At 41.1% G+C, this 23,737-nt stretch overlaps 1 protein-coding gene across 7 annotated transcripts in view; it reads right to left on the bottom strand.

The window, feature by feature from the left end:
- LOC117420152 (protein bicaudal D homolog 1-like) overlaps positions 1–23,737 on the bottom strand; it is a 137,756-nt gene that overhangs the window by 24,056 nt on the left and 89,963 nt on the right. For all 7 annotated transcript variants that reach the window (XM_058986454.1, XM_058986453.1, XM_034926469.2 and 4 more), the window contains exons 3-5: positions 16,925–17,077; positions 15,861–16,310; positions 57–1,160 (exon numbers count right to left, since the gene is read on the bottom strand). In XM_058986454.1, the coding sequence (XP_058842437.1) occupies positions 57–1,160; positions 15,861–16,310; positions 16,925–17,077 (1,707 nt within the window). The remainder of the gene's footprint in view (positions 1–56; positions 1,161–15,860; positions 16,311–16,924; positions 17,078–23,737) is intronic.

Here is a 23,737-nt window from a genome sequence, read left to right on the forward strand (position 1 = left end):
TCCAACACGTTTGAGTGTTAAATCATGATCATATTCTTAATTATCACAACCCTTACCTGTTTGTTGGCTTTCAGGACTAAGCGCAGCGTGGCTATCTGCTCCCGCTTGGTGCTGAGCAGCGATTTTAATTTGAGGATCTCCTCCATCACCGCCTCCTTGTCTTTATCGATCATGGGGGCCAGCTCCCTCGCTGCTGCACGCTGTCTGGAGAGCAGGAGGGACCGGTCCACGGCTTTCTGCAGGTGCTTGATCTGGTCTCGGATGATGGCATTGAGGTTGTAAATGTTCATGGGCTCCTTGCGGAGGTCGCTGGATTCTGTGACGGGAGAGGAGGGCGGGGCAGTTATCACGGGAGAAACTATGGGGGTTCGAGTGGGACTCTGGCTTTGCTCCTTGCTGGCTTCGCTGGCGTCCTTTGGAGCTTGTTCCGCTGGGCTCCTGTGTTCCAACGGGGTCACCATGGCCCGGCGTGCCAGTCGCGGAGATAAGAGTCCCCTGGGGTCATCAGACCCCTTTAGGCTCCCGCTGCGGGTCACTCGGCTCTGCCTGTAATAGTCCAGCATCACCCGGTTGGGCGTCTCATTGTTGCAGAGGCAGACGTGGTGGTAGAGCTGGGCCAGCTCCTCACTGAAGGTCACCAGCTCATCTTGGGCTGTGTTGAGGGTGTTGTGGTTCTCGTTGGCCATCCCAGTCACCGTCTGCAATTCTCTCTCCAGGCAGGAGATCCGCTCCCCGCACTCCTTGTGGGTCTTCTCCAGCCTGGCCACCTGCTCGTCCAGCACCTGGATCTTGCTCTCCCCCTTGGTCTTCTCGTCCGTGTAGCTCTCCAAGCACTTGTTGTACTTCTCCTTCAGGGCTTTGATCTCGGCCTTGAGGTCGATGACCTCGGTGACGGCCACCTTGTACTTGCACTCCAGGATCTCCAGCCCGTTGATGTCCACTTCGTAGTCGTGGCCCTCCTGGGAGGCTTCGCGGGCCGATTTTTCCGTCTCCAGGTCCATCGGGAGCTCCTTGTTACTATGCAGCCTCTTCATGGAGTTGACGTGCTCGGTCAAGCGGTGTATGCGCTCGTGCTGCTCCGTCAGAGCCCCCTTGGTGTGCTCCAGCTGCGTTTGAGACTCCTCGAGGTTGGACAGGAGGTTGGCTTTCTCTCGCTCCACCTAATAGAAGGGAATGAACCACAGCCTTTATTTCTGATACTTTGTACAGTACTATGTAGATTACAGATTACAATATTATTAATTAATATAATTAATTTAATTCTCCTGTACCGGACAGTACATGCGCAAATTGCAGGATTGTCCTTTCAGTTTCGTGTTACTTTATGTCAGAACATTTAAATGCTGTAAAACTGTGATTGATATTAAGTGTGATAAAAACCATAGCTAGCAGGAGCCCCAATCTACTATAGTTCTAGTGTTTCAATGTGATAAAAAGCAGAGTCCAAGGGTGATGGGAGAGGGCATGATCCCTTTAGCAACCTTGATGGCTTTTAAAAGACTGTTTAGATCATTAAACAGGGTCAATGGTCCGTAAAAAGATAATGAGGATTCAGCTTTATAACAGATGGGCTAATTATTTTCAGCATTTTTAACATTTAACATTTAAAATGCTACGAAAATGATACTGGCGTGGCGCTAAATGCAAAGTAATTTAGTCTTAAAAGCATTAAAGCTTTCTAATAGCTGCTGACAAAATCTTTTTTCTTTGCATCTTTTGCATCTTTATGGATATACTTTTTCCTGGCTTGAGGAAACTATCTATGAAATAACAATCAATAGGGGAGATTTTCAAGCAGTTCTCATCAAGTGGCTCAAATAAAGCCTGTTTGAGTGTTTCATTTTTTATTAGGTTTTTTGAATTGCGTTGATCGTACCTTATTTAGGTTTCTCTCATCATCCTCTCCATCATGAACCACATAGCAGTGTATAATGGATGTTGTAAAAGGAACTGGATTTATTGGTTTTGTCACAGAAGGTTCTGGTACATCCCTTTTGTGCTATAAGTCATTAGATCCTTTTGCATGGAAGGCCTCATTGCAAGGATGTGCGGTTCTTTGATGGACCTAGATTCAGTTAAAATGTGTTTTCCCACTGACGATGGGAATGGGAATGTAGAGATTGGAGCCCAGCTGACAAGATTTAAGTTTTTGCAGGTATCAGGCTTTTAAAGACTGTCACCCACACCTGTGAGCAGAAACTGACTCACTGAGAGCAGAAACTGACCCAAGACTGTCACAGCTACTGGAAGCAGGCTGATCTTTGGGATACAAATTGAACATTTGTGAAACTGCAACAAATATTCTAATGACTGTAATGTGTTTTAAAGAATTTAAAACCAGTAGAAAATATATTAGCAGATCTCTGTAATACCTGTGTGGAGAAGTTCATTGCATTGAAGGTCAGACTGACCTCCTCAAAGTTCCACACCTCCCTTGTCAGGCAAAAACAAATTTTTTAATTAGACTCAGAGTCTCAAAACATTCTGATCCAGCGAGAGCAGAATGGCAGAATCTATGGAGCATAGTTAATATGCCAGAAGCAATCGAACTAGGTTTGATTATAGTAAGAAAAAACAAAAGTATTTAAATAAATAAAAAACCTAATATAATAACATTAAGTAAATGTATGAGCAGTCCTAAGTTTTAATATTCAAGGTTGCATTTGCTGCTAATTAAAAAATAGCCTCTTGCCTTCTGTGTATATCAATGAAGTAAAATAGAATTGCAGTTTATAAGAGATTGACATAATTAGAACTACATGTTATAAAGTATGAACTGTAACTTTACATATACAGTGAACCGATTTGTAACCTCGTCCTTACCAGCCTGTAGTAAAAGCAGTGTTGAAAATGACTCATTGGTTTTGGCCAATGTAGCGTTTTTTTTTTTAGTGGCCAGCGATTTAAAAGCCAAGATCCTCTCTATAATGAGCAATCTTGTTAATATTAACTAACGAATTACCGAAATAACAGAAATGTATTAGAACCTGGCAGGAATGGAAAGCGCAGGACATGTTAATACATTAAGTTAGATATTGGTTTGAAATTATGAGTATTGGAAAATGCTTACAAAAGTGTTTTAATCAACCCTAAAATTGGCAAAAAGCAGAGGTTGTCTTAAAACCTGCTTTAACTGGATTTTGTATGAACAGTGAAGAAGGTCAGACTTAATTCAGTCACTATAACACTACGGCATTCTAATATATTAATGATAGCCTGTATTTAGATATAAATAACTGGACCTTCCATTAAAAGCTTAAAAGATTTATCAATGGAGTAAAATAATATTACAATTTCTAGAAGCAACTGTTATACTGAAGTAATTTAATTAGAAATACATCTTATAATGCCATTTAAAGTTAAACTGTTGAAAGAACATATTAAAAGTTTATTTACAGGGAAACTGTAGAGTTTAAAAGTGAAAGAATTAAATGTTTGTCTCAGACACACAGTAGAATTCTGGAAGGGCATTAGACCTTCAAAAAATAAAGCTTAGTCTTTGGCACCTCAAAGCAGAATTCGGTGTTGGCTCTTGAAAGCGGGATTTGCCAACCTTGGATGATAACCAATGGAAGGTGCTTTAAGAAAGACAGGAGTATGTATCTCATTATAATATAAGAAAATAATGAGAGCTGAGTTATACAAATTAGGATGTAAGCTTTTTTTTATTATCTGAAAAAAAACCGGTCCAGGTGTCTCTTGAAATCGGCCAAAAAATGACTCCATGCAGTGAATTTGGAGAAGTGCTTACAGTGAAGCTTCATATTAATTAAAACACTAGCCTTGGCAAGTAAACAGGGTGTCTGAAACCTGCTTGCGCAGCAACTTTTAGAAACAGAGAGAGGTCAGGCATAGTCTGAGAATGGCACAGTTAAATAAGGCTATTATACTTAACATGTTCATTATAGTTTAAAATTTAAATGAAAATAACTGAACTGGCCACTGTATGCTTATTCAAAGGCAGTCTTTGTCCCATACTTTGTTAACACACATTTGTATATGAAGTTAAACTGGCCCATTGACAACACACTGAAAAGGTAACATAATATATTCGACTAGGAGGGACATATCATTTTGACCCAGCTTAATATAATCAAATAGAGCTGGTGTTACATATTAAAAACATCTCTCATATATACACATATAATTGTATTATATTATAGAAAGGATTCTGTGAACTTTGGTCCACCTTACTTTCTAGAAAAAGGAGGAGTTGGAAAAAGACAGTGATGAAATCATGTTCCAATATTTTAAGTTATATCCAATCAGTTTTGAAAAAGTGACCTGATCCTTCTTGAATGTATCATTAACTTAAAGATAAGAAATGTCAAGGCTGAGTGATGATTAGATTTACTTGGGACTTCTGATGTATTCAGTGGAGGGAAAATTCTATATAAGCCCAGAGCAAGACCCCATTCGATATCGCTCAACTTGCTAACTACAAGCTGATGTGATCCATGCTCTGAGGATCTCTGAAAAACTGATTGCTGTTTGGTCGAATTTAGAAGTCTCTACCTTTTGAAGACAGTTCTTATTTTTCCTGTCCTTATATTATATTCTACACTTCCATATATTTTGGAAGGGAAGAACTATTTTGAATGTACGTCTCTTTTATATTGATGCATTGATATAAGGTATATATTTATATAAATTATGTTTTAGTCTAAGAGAGTTATATACACATATGAATGTTCTAGAATTTAGTGGTGGGTGTTGTTAGCTTTATGCATGCATAGCCTGAAGGCTAAATACATAATAACCATATTTGTAAAACTGTATTGAAGTACTAATGCTGTTAAACCTGTAAAGGCTCTGGAAACGCCCAGGCTGCCTGTTAGCAGGGATCCAGAGTGGCTTGCAACCACTTGATCAATTTTTAAAGCATTTAAGAAACCGAAAAAGAGCACTGCTACTTAAATGAGTCTGTGTTATTTTCTTGATTATTAAAGTCATGTGGATACGTTGCAAGCCCAGTGCACGAACAGTCCACTTTCAGGAGTCTGAAACATATAATATACTGTATATATAAATAAAAATAGTATGTGCGAAATTTGACAGTTTGAAGATCTGATTAATATTAATAACAAAACAGCTCTGCACAGCTTTTGGGTTTTGTGTGAATAATACAGCAAACAAAGCCTTTCAAACAAAGCCTGGCAGATTTGTGATACAGAAGCAGCAATAAGAATGAGTTACCTCCTGCATTTATGAATTCATAAATATTGAAGAATGTGCAAGTGAGTGTCTCTACAAAATGGAGAATGCATTATACTAATGCAAGTACACTTACTACTGCCATAGACTTGTTGCTCCAATTAAAGCATGTGACAATACAGTCCAATCAGCTCATTATAATAATCTTTAGCCGATAAGTGCTAATAGAAAATGCAATTACGATCCACTCCATCTGTGGCGATATCCCACAACGACACACCTGTGCTATACTGATTATAATATTGCTATGAGTTCATTTGAAATTTGAAATAACTAACAACCATAGGTTTAAAAGAGAACATGTGACGTCATAGCCATGGTGATATCTCAGGACACCGACACGGCTGACATCACATAGGCCATTGAAATGAATAGGAGGACGATCCTTGCCAATCTATTGTAACTTTTTCCAATACTAGTGGTACCTAGCTTCATTATGCATTTTTGCTTCATTTCATCTATAAGATGATCAGTTACAGTAAATATGGAATAATCAGTCCTGAGGTTACTGGGTGATGCTGCTTGATTCGTGGTATACTGGTACATGGCTTGGGTTACATTTGTGCTGCTGCTGTGTAATGGCTGGCTATTTGTCCTCCGATTGGCTACATCGAAATAGACTGAAATTCCAAATAACGTTTTTTTGTCTGACTGTATAAAAACTGTAAGCAAACGTATAGATTAGATACATTAGTGACTGTGTGGCTTTTCTTGAGGAAATGAAAGTCTGGTGACTGAAATAAATAAGAAAAAATACACATATGTGGGACAGAGGATAGTAAAGTGAAAGCAGGCAGGCAGAAATGATGTGAAGTCACATGACTAGTGCCAGCATGGGGTTAATAATTCAAAACAAAAACCACAGGGGAGCTGCAGTATTTAAGTGCTGAAATGCTCGTGGTAAGATTGCTTTAAAAAATAAATAAACATGAGATGTTTTTACAAATAGGCTTGTTCATTTCCGTGAACAAATATTCATAACTAAGAAATTATTTCTGCTCTCCACACAGTTTTGTTGGTTCTTTTGCCAAGCAGGTGTAACATTTAATCAAGCAGCTTATTTCGACGCCAGCAAGAAGCGCCAGCAAACCGAAGAGCCTCAACAAAAGAGCCGGGAGTCTAGCTGTGGGAGTCCAGCAAGGGGAGGCCTGCGCTGTGACGCTGTTCGACTAGATCCGAACCTAACGAGGCTCTAGAAGAAGTTATCTACTAGTCAGGTCTGTACCCTCCACCCTACTGCTCCTGTGCCTGCTACTACTGTACCTTTTGTCTTGCTTGTCCTGCTATGACTGTCTCTCACATCCCTGTTCTGTCCTCCCGTCCTCGTCCTCTGCCCTCCCTCCGCTGCTGCTCCTCCAACCCCTCTAACCTCATTTCTCTGCCTCTCCCCCCCTCCCGCACACTCTCTGGTGCACTCTAGAATTGTCACTCTTCTGCTAACAAAGCTGATTTCATATCTGCCTTTGCCTCCCACCTCTCGCTCAATTTCCTTGCTCTCACTGAAACCTGGCTGTCCCCTGATAACACTGTTACTCCTGCTGCCCTGTCCTCTCTCTACGTCCTGTCCCATACCCCGCGTCTCACTGGACGGGGAGGTGGGACGGGTCTTCTCCTCTCTCCCTCCTTACTCTTTTCTGCACCCTCCGATTTCACCTCCCTCTCTGTCAGTACCTTTGAATTTCATGCAGTCCAACTAACCTCTCCCTGTCAACTCCTGCTCATTGTTCTGTACCGCCCCCCTGGGCCTCTCACTCACTTTCTGGATGAACTCGACTATCTACTCTCCTCACTCCCCTCTCTGTCTACCCCGACTGTCCTGTTGGGTGACTTCAACATCCATCTGTCCAACCCCAGCCACTCCAACCCCGCTGGATTCCTCCCTCTCCTTCACTCCTTCGACTTCTGTCTCTCTCCGTCCCCTCCTACCCACAAAGCTGGCCATCAACTGGACCTCACCTTCTCCAAGGCCTGCTGCCCCTCCACCCTCTCTGTCACCCCCCTGGACCTCTCTGATCACTATTTCATCTCTTTTTCTCTGTCTCTCCCCACTCTCCCTGCTCCTCCTACCCCCACTGTCACCTCTCGCCGTAACCTCCGCTCTCTCTCCCCCTCTGTCCTTGCCTCCACTGCTCTCTCTCACCTCCCTCCTATCGATTCCTTTTCACAACTCTCCGTAGTCTCTGCTACCTCCACCCTCTTCTCCTCACTCACCTCCTCCCTCGACTCCCTCTGTCCCCTCACCTCCCGACCTGCTCGCCCCTCCCCTCCCCATCCCTGGCTCTCCTCTGCACTCCGCTCGGCAAGAATCACACTGCGATCTGCTGAAAAGAAATGGAAGAGAACCAAACTCCCTGCTGCCCTAGACCTTTACCGCACTCTCCTCTCCTCCATCTCCTCTACTCTCTCCTCTGCTAAATGTGCTTATTTCCAATCTGTAATCGAAGCCTCCACTAACAACCCACGTAAACGTTATAGGCAGCAGTGTGGAGTAGTGGTTAGGGCTCTGGACTCTTGACCGGAGGGTTGTGGGTTCAATCCCCAGTGGGGGACACTGCTGTTGTACCCTTGAGCAAGGTACTTTACCTAGATTGCTCCAGTAAAAACCCAACTGTATAAATGGGTAATTGTATGTAAAAAAAAAATAATGTGATATCTGTATAATGTGAAATAATGTATAATGTGATATCTTGTAACAATTGTAAGTCGCCCTGGATAAGGGCGTCTGCTAAGAAATAAATAATAATAATAATAATAATAAACTATTCTCTACCTTCTCCTCCCTCCTAAACCCTCCCCCCTCCTCCTCCCTCCTATCTCCCCTGACGACTTTGCCTCATTCTTCTCTTCTAAAATCTCAGATATCCGCAAACTCTTTAACACCTCTCCCTCCCCCGCACCCCCTCCTGCTCCAACCCCTACACCCACTACATCCCCTACTAACTCGCCCTCCTTCTCCACCTTCTTGCCCCTCTCAGACTCTGACCTCTCCTCCCTGCTCCAGGGTCACAAACCCACCACGTGTGCCTTGGACCCCCTCCCCACTCACCTCTTTCAAGCTGCTGCTCCTGCTCTACTCCCCTTCATCTCCTCACTCCTCAACACCTCTCTACTTTCTGGTATCTTTCCCTCTGCCTTCAAAAAAGCCTCTATCACCCCCCCTCCTCAAAAAACCTACCCTCTTCCCCACCTCCCTCCAGAGCTACCGTCCTGTCTCCCTCCTACCCTTCCTCTCCAAATCCCTCGAGCGGACTGTACACCGCCAGCTCTCTGCTTTTCTGTCCAACCACTCTCTGCTTGACCCTCTCCAATCTGGCTTCTGCTCTGCTCACTCCACTGAAACCGCCCTCCTGTCTGTCACCAACTCACTTAAGTGTGCCCGAGCTGCCTCTCTCTCCTCTGTCCTAATTCTCCTTGACCTCTCTGCTGCCTTTGACACTGTTGATCACTCTATTCTACTATCATCTCTTGCTGACCTGGGGATCTTTGGCACTGCTCTGACCTGGTTCTCCTCCTACCTCTCCAACCGCACTTACCAGGTAACCTGGCGTGGAGCAACCTCCACACCTCACCCACTCTTAACTGGAGTCCCCCAAGGGTCAGTCTTGGGTCCTCTCCTGTTCTCTCTCTACACCCGCTCCCTGGGCCCCCTCATCGCATCCCATGGTTTCTCATACCATTTCTATGCTGATGATGCTCAGATTTTCCTCTCCTTCCCCACCTCTGACTCCACCATCTCCTCCCGTATCTCTATCTGTCTGTCTGCTATTTCCTCCTGGATGCACTCGCATCACCTCAAACTCAACCTCTCTAAATCTGACCTCCTTTTCTTTCCCTCCTCCTCCCCCTCCTCTGATCTCTCTATCTCTGTTCCTCTGGAATCTACCACACTCTCTCCCTCTTCCTCTGCTAAGAACCTTGGAGTCACCCTGGACCCCTGCCTCTCTTATTCCCAGCACATCTCCACTCTGGCACGCACTTGCCGATTCTTCCTCAGCAACATACGAAGAATCCGACCCTTCCTCACCAACTATGCTACCCAGCTCCTGGTCCAGGCCCTGGTACTCTCCCGCCTAGACTACTGCAACTCCCTCCTGGCTGGCCTCCCTGCGTCCGCCACCCGTCCGCTCCAGCTCATCCAGAACTCTGCTGCCCGCCTGGTGTTCTCTCTGCCTCGCTTCGCCCACGCTACTCCACTACTCCGCTCCGCACTACTACTCCACTGGCTCCCGATCACCGCTCGCATCCAGTTCAAGACTCTTGTACTAGCCTACAGATGCCTTGACCAGACTGCACCCAGCTACCTCCAGACCCTCATCTCTCCCTACACCCCCACTTGACCTCTCCGCTCCGCCTGCACTAGAAGACTGGCTCTACCTCTGCTACGCTCCCCTGCCTCCAGAGCCCGCTCCTTCTCCACCCTTGCTCCGCAGTGGTGGAATGACCTTCCTACAGATGTCAGGACCGCCCAGTCCCTGACCACATTACGGCGCCTCCTTAAGACTCACCTCTTCAAACAGCACCTGTAGAACTCCTCTGTTGTATCCTGGGACAATATCACCCTTCATTTAAATGTGCTTTATTTTGCTCTTATCTGCCCCCTATTTTACTGCATTTAATCCTGTACTTCAGAATACTGTAATCTGCCAAGTGTTTAACCTGTAGTATTTTGCACTTAATCATATCCTGATGTAACTATCACTATTTAATCATATCCTAATGTAACTATCACTATTATCTGCTGTATTATTGAATTGTGGTTTGTCACACTTGAACAAAAATTATTGTATTTCTTGCTCTTATTGTATTACTTGTATTGTAACACTTGAAATGTATTTGCTTGCGATTGTAAGTCGCCCTGGATAAGGGCGTCTGCTAAGAAATAAATAATAATAATAATAATAATCTCGGCTACTAGTAGAATCCAACAAGTCTCCTATTGGTGTACAATTGCCAGTAGAACTGTGCCTTTATTGCATGCTATAGATGAATCTAGTAATTGCCTAATAACTCTTCCTGACAAGGCAAGCTTGTGTCAGTGGCTGCCTTTCTATTCAGCTCTGGACAAAAGTTTTGTGTCACCTAGAATTTTAGGATTGAGACATAATTAAAAATAAAACATATATGAACATAATTTAGATCTTTTATTTAACATTATGTAGTAAAAGAAACTACAAAATGATATTGCAAAAGTCTACCAAAAGCCATAATAGTAGTACAGTATTTCATGTTAAATTTTGAAATGTCACATTTTTCCAGTTTTTTGTGAAGTACTGTATTCCTTCGAATTTAAGACGCAGCCCAAATTTCCCACCCTCAATTTGAGGAAAAAATATAACATCAAATAAATATGCATTTACAAAGATACAACCTCAATTACACATATGGAGGCAGTTTGCGACCGTCTGCTATCACACAGAGCATTACAGTTATATGCTGCTTCTCGTTTCCAGTCATCATTACTCACACCTGTTTTTCTCCCTTTTTGTTTGGCATGTTGAAAAATTCTTTAAAAAGTGTGTCTTAAATTCAAAGGAATACGGTATATGGAAAACTACAAACTGGTATGTAATTTAATATGTTAACGTAACATAATGCAGCAGGTTTCATTCGACTTTACGAAGCACAATTAGTTCATTCTAAAGAGCGATGCTAAACATTTGGCCACAGCTGTACCTAATGAATGCAGACAGTGCCACTACAATGGCAGTAGTTCTGTACTATGGGTAAATAGTATCTCAAATACAGCTAACAATTGCTAGAATGGTATCAATTATTTTACCTACGTTATTTTCCCCCAACTTGAAATTTCTAATTAGGATATAGCCTCTTGAAGACAGTCTAGTTGAAACGTTTATCATTGGACTTACTGAGTTTTAGTTTAGTATTTCGAAATCAAGAGGACTGAAAATAAGTGTTTGACCTCTGTCCCTCTGTTCTGACCTGTTATAACCTGCCAAACCTACTCAATGGATATTATCAGGCTACTAAACGCTGGAGGTGAGCCACAGTCTGGCTAGTCTAAGCTCGGCCAGTAAGGGTCACTGAAGCGGGACAATTGTTCTCCCTAAATGACGATAATGCAACTTGGCATAACCGCTTGCATGACTCACTCCCCTAGGTAGTGCGTTTTACAAGGTGAGACACGGGGGACTTCAGAGCAACACACTGGGATCGTATTAATTAATCTAAATTCCACCCTACTGCTTACACTGGATTCATCAAAACCTACTGTAATTGAACATACTTGTCGCCTCAATTAAGAATAACCAATCATAAATATTTAATATACACTGAATCACAGTACTTAATAAGGAATCAGAACTATGCAATGGATTGGAACATGAGATTAATTAATACTTCAGGGTGTTTTGAGGCTCACGAGTTCAAGGAATTCCTAGAGAGGATGTAATTACCAGCCTGGAGGAGGGCTGGGAATCAGTACATTAAATGTAACTCTATTCTGTCAGTTATGATTAATATTTATGTATTAATGAAATGTGTTTTTTTTCTTTCCCAGGATACTTGTTTTCAGCAAAAATCAAATTCCACAAAAAGAAATGCAAAGTTTTTGATTAGATGTCATCCTTGGCATATCTGACTGTTCAAGAATCTCCCAGACAGAAATACAGAAACACGGATAAATGATGGTTCCATGTGGATCACACAAAAACAATCAATGAGCGAGACAGAAACACAGAGCCGTTTTTCAGAGATTATTGTTTTGTTTACAAAGAACCACTGTGTTTCCTGTTGATCCCACTCGTAATTAACAATTTACATATGATGAGAGATTAATTGTTGTCATTGCTGTGGGTAGCTCTGAATTCAAAGCTTGGCAGCCCTATTTTGATTGGAACAAGATTAGATTTTTTTTTAACGATCATTATAAATAAATAGGATAACTGAATCAGACCGTTTATTTAAGTTTAGCAAAGTTTATGGTAAAGCATATTAATAAACATGGCAAACCAGGGTAAACTATGGTAAATGCGTAGTATAACCATGGGAAAAGCATGGGAAAACTGAAAAAATGTGCAAAAATACTGCAGTCAACTTTAAGGTGGAATGAATATGACATTATGAACAATGTTTCCATGTCAATATCCTGCCATTCCTCTTGTCAACATACCAGTAATTTAAAATGAGAAAGAGGGAGCGGAGGGTACCTTAATAGCAGATGTCCTTTGGAATAACTGTCTGTTTTTCTTGGTCATTCTATTCATAACTTCAGCACCAGAGCATTAAACATGAAACCCCAGGCAGCAGCAGTGGACAGTACCAGTGTAAGGGAACCACTTGTCTTATTGCCTGGGCAGTAAAGAATCCTTGATTCTTGCACTGCTGTGCACAGTACTGCATGCTGTGCGGGTCGATAGGAGAAGGTGAAAGAATAGGGAGTGTCAAGTAATGCTGAACTGTTAGTTTTCTTCTCCATCACAGAAAGAGGTTCGTTCTCTAGAGGAAGATCATGTAACACATACAGTCCAAGGGTAATCATGAATCGTGGATTTTCAGCAAGTCAGCTGAGGATTTTTTTTGTTTTTAAAGAAAGGTACTAGTAGTTATTCTGTACTGTTTTATTCTTTTTATTTAACATGACTGCATAATTATTCAGAAGAACAACCTCCCTGTTTCTCCCGTCGAGTCACCTACAGTTATAGAGGGTGTTTCAATCACACAAACCATTGTTCTTTTCATTTTGTCTGTGCCAAAATACAGAAGAGTAAGTAGCTTCAAATTGAATTGTTTTAGGTTTTTTTTTTTTTTAGTCCCATTACATTTTTTAAATAACGTTTGCAATTATTCTGCATGGTTCTAGCTGTAATTAGTCAAGCTCTGTGTTTTTATTATTTATTGACGTATGTGTTCAGGTGCTTTGTCCCGCATTCAGATGCTGCTCTAGAGTCCTAATGGCCTTTAATAAATATCTGTAAGTGTAACAGGGCCAGCGTACCATCACTAGCAGTCACTCTTGAAAAGGAATAGACAGGACTTTGTAAGGACGGTGTTTGAGGATACACCCCTGCAGTGGGATCAGCGCAAAGCTACCTTACACTTACACTTCCCTACAGTGCACTGTTTAGCAGGACTACTTGATAACGGGATTGTAATCTCCTAGGTAACCAGTCTTCTTTCAAATGTTCTGTTGTAAGTTGCTTTACTGCACGTGGCCTTTTTGGTTTTATTGATTGATTTAGTGGTGTCTTAATTAGATAATTGCCTTGTTTATTTAAATTGTTTCTTTGTGTGAGACGGGAAGGGTCGGTAGGTGTGGGCCTAGGTAGTCTGTGTCCTTCTCCTCTCATCTGGTTTAAAAAGGGGAAAGCCAATTGCCGGTTGGGGGAAGCATTTCTTGTTTGTCAAAGCAGGTCAGTCAGTTTGGGGCTTGCCCTCAGCGCACCGTAAAGGTAATTGGTTATTTCTTTTTTATTTTTATTGTGGTTGTTATTTTGTAAACGCTATAGTTGGTTAAGTGATAGTGATTTTTTTGTTTGTTTTGAGTGCACTAGTATTGTATGATTTTTGTTATGTTTCAATTTTTCTATAGATTTATATTACTATTAAAATTGCTGTGGTTTTGCATATAAAAGGTGGGGGTGAGGACAACAGCCACCTAACTGACCTGCTAGTTAGGTAATATTTTTTTTGTTTGTTTGTTTTTTCTGTTTAATGTTGAAGTCCTGCCAGTCTAACATTTAATTAACCCTTAATCCTTGGGGACCCCTGTATATTGCTGATGTTTCTAACACAGTTGCCCCCCTGTGTGTTTATGAACCATTTGGTTTTGTTGTAGAATCCTTGCTGGGGAGATCTGTTTCTATCTGTCCACCATCTCTCAATGAGAAGTGCAATTGCTGCTAGGCCCTGGTCTGAGGACCCTTCCTGTTGAATAGTGTATTTTTAGCTGCCATTTATTTATTTAACTGCCTTTCTCTTATTAAAACTGTGATAGATTTTATTGGTTATTTGAACCCACTTTATGTAACTTTGAGACTACTGTAATAAAACGTTTTGGACTTTTATTCTGCCTCTGTCACTCTGTTGCTATCTCTGGTCATTTTATCGCTAGTCTACGAACCTGCTGATTTGTTTTGTTAGTAGATTGAGTATTTGCAAATTTAGTTTAGTAGTGCCCTTAGTGGCGGTGTTGGGACCCCTTGGTGGGTGCTCCTGGGTGGCTGCTACACACTGTACCACTGCGATCTGTCCTGCTCAAGCCCGTGCTCGAAGTCTATTGCTGGTACCTGCAACTACAGCACACATAATTGTAAAAGAAAAGAATCCTGGGCCTCTGTGTGCTGTTGCAAAGTCAGTTACTGGGTCTCTCCCATTCTGTCAGTGGATACCCACAACTCTCCTTTCACAGCAACATAGATTACACCTGCCACTTTGCAAAACTTTTAGTTTTTCTGGCAATACGCCACTTATGGTTAAAGCACCTTAAATATTTATTGGAAAAAAAAAAAACACACACACACACACAATTTGAAAGTACTAAGAATGTTTGCAAACATCATAACGAAACAAGGGACAGTAAAATAATTCAAAGCTACTTACTTACTCTTAAAAGATGTCCCACATTCATGTTCCATCTAAAAATAGACGTGGTGTCTGTTCACCACATCCTTCAATCATCCAGCCTTCCGTACAGCTGGTTTATTTATGCTGGAATCCCTATAGATGGTTCTAGCTGTAGGAACACAAGCTTCCTCCGATGCTAATTTACCACGACACCACTCCGGCAATGTGCACATGACTACATATAGATTACAAATGACATCTTCAAGCTGTTTTGTTAGTGTAATACAGTGCATGTGTAAGTATGTGTGTGTCTGGCAGAACAATGAAGAGGGAACAGGCTTTTATCTGCTACGCACCAAAACTACAAAACTCTACTCCTTGGTTAATTTGAGATGCTGATGTATGCACCTGCATCATGCAGTTCAAATCATGCATGAAAAATTGATGCTATCAGATTCCTGAACAAAATGTATCATGGTGATTTAAATGTTCTCTTTTTATTACTATTAAACACTCAGTAACACTAAATATAAAATGAAAATGTAAAAAATGCAATGGTAAAGGTTTCGACCAGAAGTCTTTTTCAATGTCTTTTTATTTTGAATTTAAATAGGAGCCTTAAAAAGCAGAGGTCTCTGTCTCTCTCTGTCTATTTTTGTCTGTCTCTTCATTTTATTTGCTATTTGATTTTCTTATACTTTGTGCTTTTAAAAAGAAACCAGTTTATACTACATGTGAGGGAGTTCCAAAGTGTATTCATATTTCAACAGCCAGCTTGTAGCAGTGTTGACTTTACAATAACTCGCTTACAATGTGCAGTGTCACTGGCTCACGTCCAGCCTTCGCCCTGTTACACTGATGCAGTGACCCAACTCTCATAGACTGGCTGCAGCTGATCACCATGGTTAAAGTGGGGGAAGAGTGTAATGGGCAGTGTTGTGTGATGCAGCTCTTTTGCTTTGTAGATAAGACGTTTGCTTGCGGTGCGCAGGACTGCTGTTTCACGCACAGCCTCTGCTCTGTTACCCCTCACTCACTGATTATATTTTCAATACCCACTTTGTGTATGCGTGGCCAAGTCCCATTGCTACAGCGACTAAACACCCATGTCTGTGAAGACCTACCTGTAGCAGCTGCTGTTTGAGCTTCTGCATCTCAGAGAGGTTGAGTTCGCTGAAGAGGTCGGAGACAGGGTGCAACGCCTCTCCTTTCCGGGAGGTGGAGCCCCGGTAGTCTCCGTTGAGCTTGACCAGCGGGCCGTGGACGTGGACGTGCCCGTTGCACTTGTCCTCGTTGTTGGGCGTGCCGTTGTTGGCCTCCTCATTGAACTTGAGCCCGTCGACGGAGATGCTGAGGTGGGTGCTGTACATGCTGTCGCTCATGCTGATGTACTGCGAGAGCTCCTTGCGCAGGTTGTTCTTCTGCTCACGCTCGTTCTTCAGGGTGTCCAGGGCCTCCTCCAGCTGGCTCTCCGAGATCTCCTTCAGGCGCAGCGCGTCTTCCAGCTGGCTATTGAGAAGGACCGTCTCCTCCTCCAGGCATTTGATCTCATGCTTCAGCCCTTCGTACTCTACCTGCAGAGGGCGCACAAGAGCAAAGGAAGAGTTTGTGTAAAAGCTTTTACAACGTATTACCATGAACATTCCCTACACCTACATTTTATCTGTACTTTTTTTTTTACCAATTATGTTTCCAAAAACAATTACTGGATTCCAATTAATGATTTAATTATTATTGATTGTTTGTCTTCCCTTTCTTTAATCCTTTTGAAAATAAAAAAAATATTTTGATTTCACTTTTTGACTGTTTACTCAGAAATGCACAATCTCTGCAGAAAGATTTAACCTTGACAAATGAAGTAATATCCCAGGATGCCCAGCGGTGCATGTAGCTCTTAAGGTAGGTCACATGTATGAATGTGACGAATCGTTGCTTTTTTGCTAGTTTCAGCTTTCATTGTCATTTTGCAGCCTTGGTACAGCAATAAAAATGTCAGCGCCCCTGGTGAAATACAACTTCATGTAGCAACACAGCTTTTTTTTGCCTCAAGACCCCACCTCCCCTTTGCCCTTTAGTATCTTTTTAGGTGATGTGTATGTTAGCTCTGCCCATTTAAAACACTTGTAATGCAACTCCAGTGAAGTTCTGAGAAGTGCAACGTGAATGCAGTGTGTAGTGTGGGCCTGACCTGGTTCTGCTTGAGGGTGGAGACCAGTTTCTGCAGCATGATGTTCTCCTCCTCCAGCTCTGTGTAGTCCTGCAGGAGCCTCGTCTCCCGGAACTTGTACTCTCGAATCTCATCCTTCATACGAGTCCTCTGCAGCTCGAGCACCTCGTTATTCTGAAACACAGAGAACACAGCGGCTCAGTCTCTCTGCAGCTCGAGCACCTCGTTATTCTGAAACACAGAGAACACAGCGGCTCAGTCTCTCTGCAGCTTCATAGACAATGTTATTCTGAAACACAGAGAACACAGCGGCTCAGTATCTCTGCAGCTTCATAGACAATGTTATTCTGAAACACAGAGAACACAGCGGCTCAGTATCTCTGCAGCTTCATAGGCAATGTTATTCTGAAACACAGAGAACACAGCAGCTCAGGCTCTCTGCAGCTTCATAGGCAATGTTATTCTGAAACACAGAGAACACAGCAGCTCAGGCTCTCTGCAGCTTCATAGACAATGTTATTCTGAAACACAGAGAACACAGCAGCTCAGGCTCTCTGCAGCTTCATAGACAATGTTATTCTGAAACACAGAGAACACAGCGGCTCAGTATCTCTGCAGCTTCACAGACAATGGCATTTACAATTGGTCTAAACAGTGGCAGGCCTTAAGAAGGTTTATACCATTGTAATATTAAAAATAGGAACAAACTTGCCAGTTAATTATTTTAAAAGATAAAAACACACTAATGTATTGAAGTTAAATAAACACAAAAACTACTGTCACTTTCCTGTTACAATCACATGCTGCACAATTCCCAGCTAAATCTAGCAAAAGTATCTAACGGTTTGCCATGCTGTTATATCATAAAACTACACTGTATGTAAAACTGTAATATTCAAAAGCATTACTTTGCCTGTCACTCAGTGAAGTTATACATTCTTCTTGTGTGTATTTTAGACAGACATCATGTTTTATTTTTATTTTTTAATTTCTGCCTTGTAGTTTCGTCGCAGTAACAAAGTAGCCAAAGACACATTTTCATAAAGTAATAGCATCACTGAGGTTCACTTATGTCTTTTTTTCAGCAGTACACCCAATAAAATAAATGTAGAAAAGGGGGCGTTATACAACAACAAAAAAACTCCCCGTTTTGGTTTTTGTATTACTCTACTCATAACAGATAATAGGATCACAAAAACTTTGATCGCTATACCTGCATCTGACTCACTCGCCAGATCTGAAGCAGCACTTTGTTGATCATGTGTTTTATGTTAATCCCTGTCCCACACATCACTTGCCATTTTAGAAACTGTCGCACAAAATCTGGCAAGGTGGTAAAACACATTGTGATACGTATTTATAATATCTATCAACTATAGAATTTATGGCAGACAAAGACGTGTATGTTTGCCTTTGAATTTATGTACAGTTAAGAAAATAATGACACATGACATTCAGTTTCATTTGGGATATAGGCAGGCTGCAGGAAGTGTAAATGAGCGTGCTCGCGGCTTATAAGAGTAGTACGATATAATCACATGAAGGAATCAATTTAGTTAATCTTGACTGGATTTAGTTTCAATACAGCAAGACCTGTCAAGATGCCGGGTAAGTGGGCAAAGTACAGCAGGAAGTACTTTAAAGATTGGGAAAAGGAGAAAGGGTTAATGAAATGGATTAGAGGTGTGCCTGGAGTCAAAGCAAAGGCTTTCTGTAAATATTGTAAATCAGAAATGAGCGCACCACAGTGATCTCATAACACACAGCAAAACCGAGATGCATATGAGAAACATTGCTCCCTTTTCTAACTCCCAGACTTAATTTGATATCGGGATAAAGCCGGTAAAAGTTGACAATTCTGTCAAAACATGCGAACTGAAACTAGCAGCGCACATTGCGTGCCATTCAAGCATTTTGACTGTAGATCACTTGAGATGCATAGTTAGTGAAATAGCACAAAAAGACATACATCTACATCAAATGAAATGCTCAGCGCTAACTAGAAATATCATCGGCCCTGTCATGCAGCAGGAACTTCTTCAGGACATTGGGAATGAATAGTATTCTTTGATTATCGATGAAAGCACTGACAATAGTCAATGAGATATGGCCTTACATTACTGTATAACGCCAAATACAAACTGTAAAAATTGATGCACTTTCTGTATAAAAAGAACCATGGAAGAATGTTACTGCAGTGGCAAAATGTTTTAAAATGGTATGAACCAAAACACACTGGTAAACCACTGCAGTACCACGGTATCCCTCAGTGTGCTACTGTATGAGGACTGATGGGCAATATTTGTTCCAAATCCATTACTATGGCATAGGTTCCAAGTTTCATCAACTGGAATGTTGGTCCAGACTATTTGAGAACGGGGATATTAGGGGGGCTAATTTACTTGAATTAAGAACCCATCAGTGAATGAAATGTACATTCACATGTTGATAATGACAAACTTCAGTTTTTTTACATTACCCATACAGTGATTTTGTGGTTTGTACGACTGTCGCAGGTCTGCGTGTTTTAATGCGAAATGCTAGTCACTTGGGTGGTCTGAATGGCTGGTAATGCTGTGGTCTTGTAATGTTTCTGCTGGGGTTCATTCAGGGCAGTGCATTAGTATTATAATGCTACGGCAGTGGTATTTTTCAGTAAGTGTAATGGAAAGTATAAAACTAAAATCTACGTTACTATCTTTGGGGAATCTTTGATTTGCAATGGTAACGTCATGCAATGGTATTACAACAAGATCACCTGTTTGCAGAATACTACCTCATCATAGTAGATAATACTTCAAATATTAGACAAGGAAGTAGCTCTAAATGATGATCCAATATTACATCATTATAATTTTTCTTTAATGTCTGTCCTTACTTGTTTATGAGATCACAGTGATTGAAAACACTATAAAAGACAATAGAAAGGTTGAACATATATATATATATATATATATATATAGACATATATATAGAGATATATATATATTATATATACTGTATATATATATATAATGAGATATGATGCTACTTGATCTATGAGTATGTATATAGGTTTCTAAAACAAATGGAAAACAAGAAGGGGGTGTCGTGATGCCTGAAGTCAGGAGGACGTAAACTGAGGAGCTCCCTTCTACACCTGCACCTCTTTTTTTTAATCCTCTCAATACCCTTCCTGTAATTTAAATTTATTAAAAAAAAAGATTAATTCGCCTACGCAGCCCCAAGATGGCGCCTATGCCTTGGGTTCTGAGACATACGACACAACAATACTGAGAGAACTGCGAGAAATAAAAGAAGCACAAAATACTCTCGTGAAGAAATCTGTAGCAGTTGAGGAACATGTTTCAACTGCAGAAGAACAAATTTCACAACTTGAAGACCGGATAACAAAAACAGAAAAAGCAGCGGGCGTTTCACAGAAAGAGCTTCCGAGAGTTAAGGAAATAGCAATAGATTTAGAAAACCGTTCTCGGAAGAGTTAACTATATTAGCTTTAAAAAGTTTTAGTATTTATGTTTTGAGAAATATACTGTTGCATTCTTTATAAAAATGAACGCTCTGTTTTATCTGCCTCCAACAAAATTCTTTATATACATCAACTACATTTTAGCGTATGTTGTGATGTAGCAATCCTAAATTAGCTCAGGTGTAACCAATCGCCTTCAAAATCACACACCAAGTTAAGTGGCCTCCACCTGTGTTAAATTGTAGTGATTCACATGATTTCAGGATAAATTCAGCAGTTCCTGTAGGTTCCCTCTGCTGGGTAGTGCATTTCAAAGCAAAGACTCAACCATGAGCACCAAGCGCTTTCAAAAGAACTCCGGGACAAAGTTGTTGAAAGACACAGATCAGGGGATGGGTATAAAAAAATACTCAAATTTACTCAAGAAAGCCCACCTTGAATCCCGTTTGAAGTATGCAAAAAACTCAGGAGATTCTGTAGCCATGTGACAAAAAGTTTTGTGGTCTGACGAAACTAAAATGGAACTTTTTGGCCTAAATGCAAAGCGTTATATTTGGTGCAAACCCAACACAGCGCATCACCCAAAGAACACCATCCCTACTGTGAAGCGTGGTGGTGGCAGCATCATGTTATGGGGATGTTTCTCATCGGCAGGGACTGGGGCACTTGTCAGGATAGAAGGGAAAATGAATGGAGCAAGGTACAGAGAAGTCCTTGAGGAAAACCTGCTGCCCTCTGCAAGAAAGCTGAAACTGGGACAGAAGTTCACCTTTCAGCATGACAATGACCCAAAGCTACACTGGAGTGGCTAAGGAACAAAAAGGTAAATGTCCTTGAGTGGCCCAGTCAGTGCCCCGACCTAAATCCAATCGAAAATTTGTGGCATGACTTGAAGATTGCTGTCCATCAATGCTCCCCAAGGAACTTGACAGAGCTTGAACAGTTTTGTAAAGAAGAATCGTCAAATATTACCAAATCTAGGTGTGCAAAGTTGGTAGAGACCTATCCCAACAGACTCACAGCTGTAAATACTGCCAAAGGTGCTTCCACCAAGTATTAACTCAGGGGGGTGGAGACTTATCCAATTATGATCTTTCAGTTTTGTATTTTTAATATATAATTTTTTTCTCAATAAAAACTTTTTTCCCCTTAACAGTGTGGAGTATGGTGTGTAGATAAGTGGAAAAAAATCATCATTTAAATGCATGAAACTCTCAGGCACTGACACAACAAAATGTGAAAAAAGTTCAAGCAGGTGTAGACTTTCTATAGGCACTGTATATATATATATACACACAGTATATACATATCTAAAGTTTTTAAGTTGCAAACTTGAAGAATAGCACCCCCTTAAGATTCTGAAAGCCTAAAACTGCGTAAAAGATGGGTTGGACATATTTTTCACTCTTCCTTTAGTTCCAGATCTCAAAGGGTTCTGAGTCTAATCCATAAACAAATTCATTGTAATGTGCTAGACGAGATGAAGAAGGAAGATTTGTTGCAATTAGGGTCAAGATAGGAAATGTGGAGGTGGGTCTTGCCAGTGTGTATGCTCCTAACACTAAACAAGCTGAGTTTTACAATCAGACAGGATCTAAACTCTCACAGTGGAATAAAATCCCACTGATTATTGCAGGAGATTATAACACAGTCATAGATTATCATCTTGATAGGTCTTCTAAATATATTAATAAAATTCATTAGAAAATATGTTAAAAGAATTAGGCCTAATAGATGTGTGGAGACTTTTTAATTCCTTTGGCCAAGATTATACATTTTTCTGACCAGCACACAAGTCATTTTCACGAATTGATATGATATTTACCTCTAAATCCGTTAATTGCTGCACCCAGCTACCTCCAGACCCTCATCTCTCCCTACACCACCACTGGACCTCTCCGCTCCGCCTGCACTAGAAGACTAGCTCTACCTCCGCTACGCTCCCCTGCCTCCAGAGCCCGCTCCTTCTCCACCCTTGCTCCGCAGTGGTGGAATGACCTTCCTACAGATGTCAGGACTGCCCAGTCCCTGACCACATTCCGGCGCCTCCTTAAGACTCACCTCTTCAAAAAGCACCTGTAGAACTCCTCTGTTTGTATCCTGGGACACTATCACCCTTCATGTAAATGTGCTTTATTTTGCTCTTATCTGCCCCCTATTTTACTGCATTTAATCCTGTACTTCAGAATACTGTAATCTGCCAAGTGTTTAACCTGTAGTACTTTGTATTTAATCATATCCTGATGTAACTATCACTATTTAATCATATCCTGATGTAACTATCACTATTATCTGCTGTATTATTGAATTGTGGTTTGTCACACTTGTACTTTGCTTGAACAAAAGTTATTGTATTTCTTGCTCTTATTGTATTACTTGTATTGTAACACTTGAAATGTATTTGCTTACGATTGTAAGTCGCCCTGGATAAGGGCGTCTGCTAAGAAATAAATAATAAATAGAAGAAGAAATAAATAATAATAATTAAAGACACCTCTAATGCTAACATAGGGGTCATTCATATATCTGATCACTCCCCAGTATCTATTTTATTTACACCCATGTCCTCCTGCAAACGTCTTTCACACTGGAGATTTAATGTCTCATTAGTAAAAGATCAAGCTTTTAAAGAATGTATTCATGCAGAAATGAAGGAGTTTCTTCTTTTTAACAAAACTCCAGGGGCCGGTTGTACTAACGAGATAAATAAAACAGATCGGATCCGGGCTCACTGGAGCCGGATCTTGAGAAGGCGTGGTACTAAACGGATCATGAGCAGGCTCCACTGATCCGTTTTTTTAATCTGATTCTGGCGCTGCGCATGCCGTAACTAGGGAAACTGACCAATGAGAAGCGAATATTCGTGGAGCAGACTTTAAAGATTCTGAATGTCAGAATGTCAAGTGCATTTAATTTAAAACGACATAAATCCTGGCTATACATTTTTTTTTAATAACGTCCATACTGGAACCTATCAGAAGCAACTACTACATTTATAATTTAAAAATCCAATGCTTCTATAAACAGAGTGAGAACATTAATATCTTTTTTTTTAACTTCTAAAAAGTTTATAATAAATGTTACCGTTCACGGTCGTGTGTATTTGCTGACCGATACGCTCACAATGCTGTATTCTTTACAGCGGTAAGTTAGCCCCCAAACACACAAACAGCTAGCTGCAGCATCGGTTCAGGGCAAATTATCAACACATTTTGAGCAAACTGAATCAAGGGCTGCCACTAGGAAAATGTTGCAGTGTTCAATCTGATTAAACCAATGATTTAATGTAATTGAGAAGATAACAGCAGTATGACTTTAGTTATGACGCTTCGTCACAGTCAGCTCTACTGTATTGGGCCATGATA

This window comes from Acipenser ruthenus, chromosome 14 (assembly GCF_902713425.1).
Source record: "Acipenser ruthenus chromosome 14, fAciRut3.2 maternal haplotype, whole genome shotgun sequence".
In the NCBI taxonomy this organism is placed as follows: domain Eukaryota; kingdom Metazoa; phylum Chordata; class Actinopteri; order Acipenseriformes; family Acipenseridae; genus Acipenser; species Acipenser ruthenus.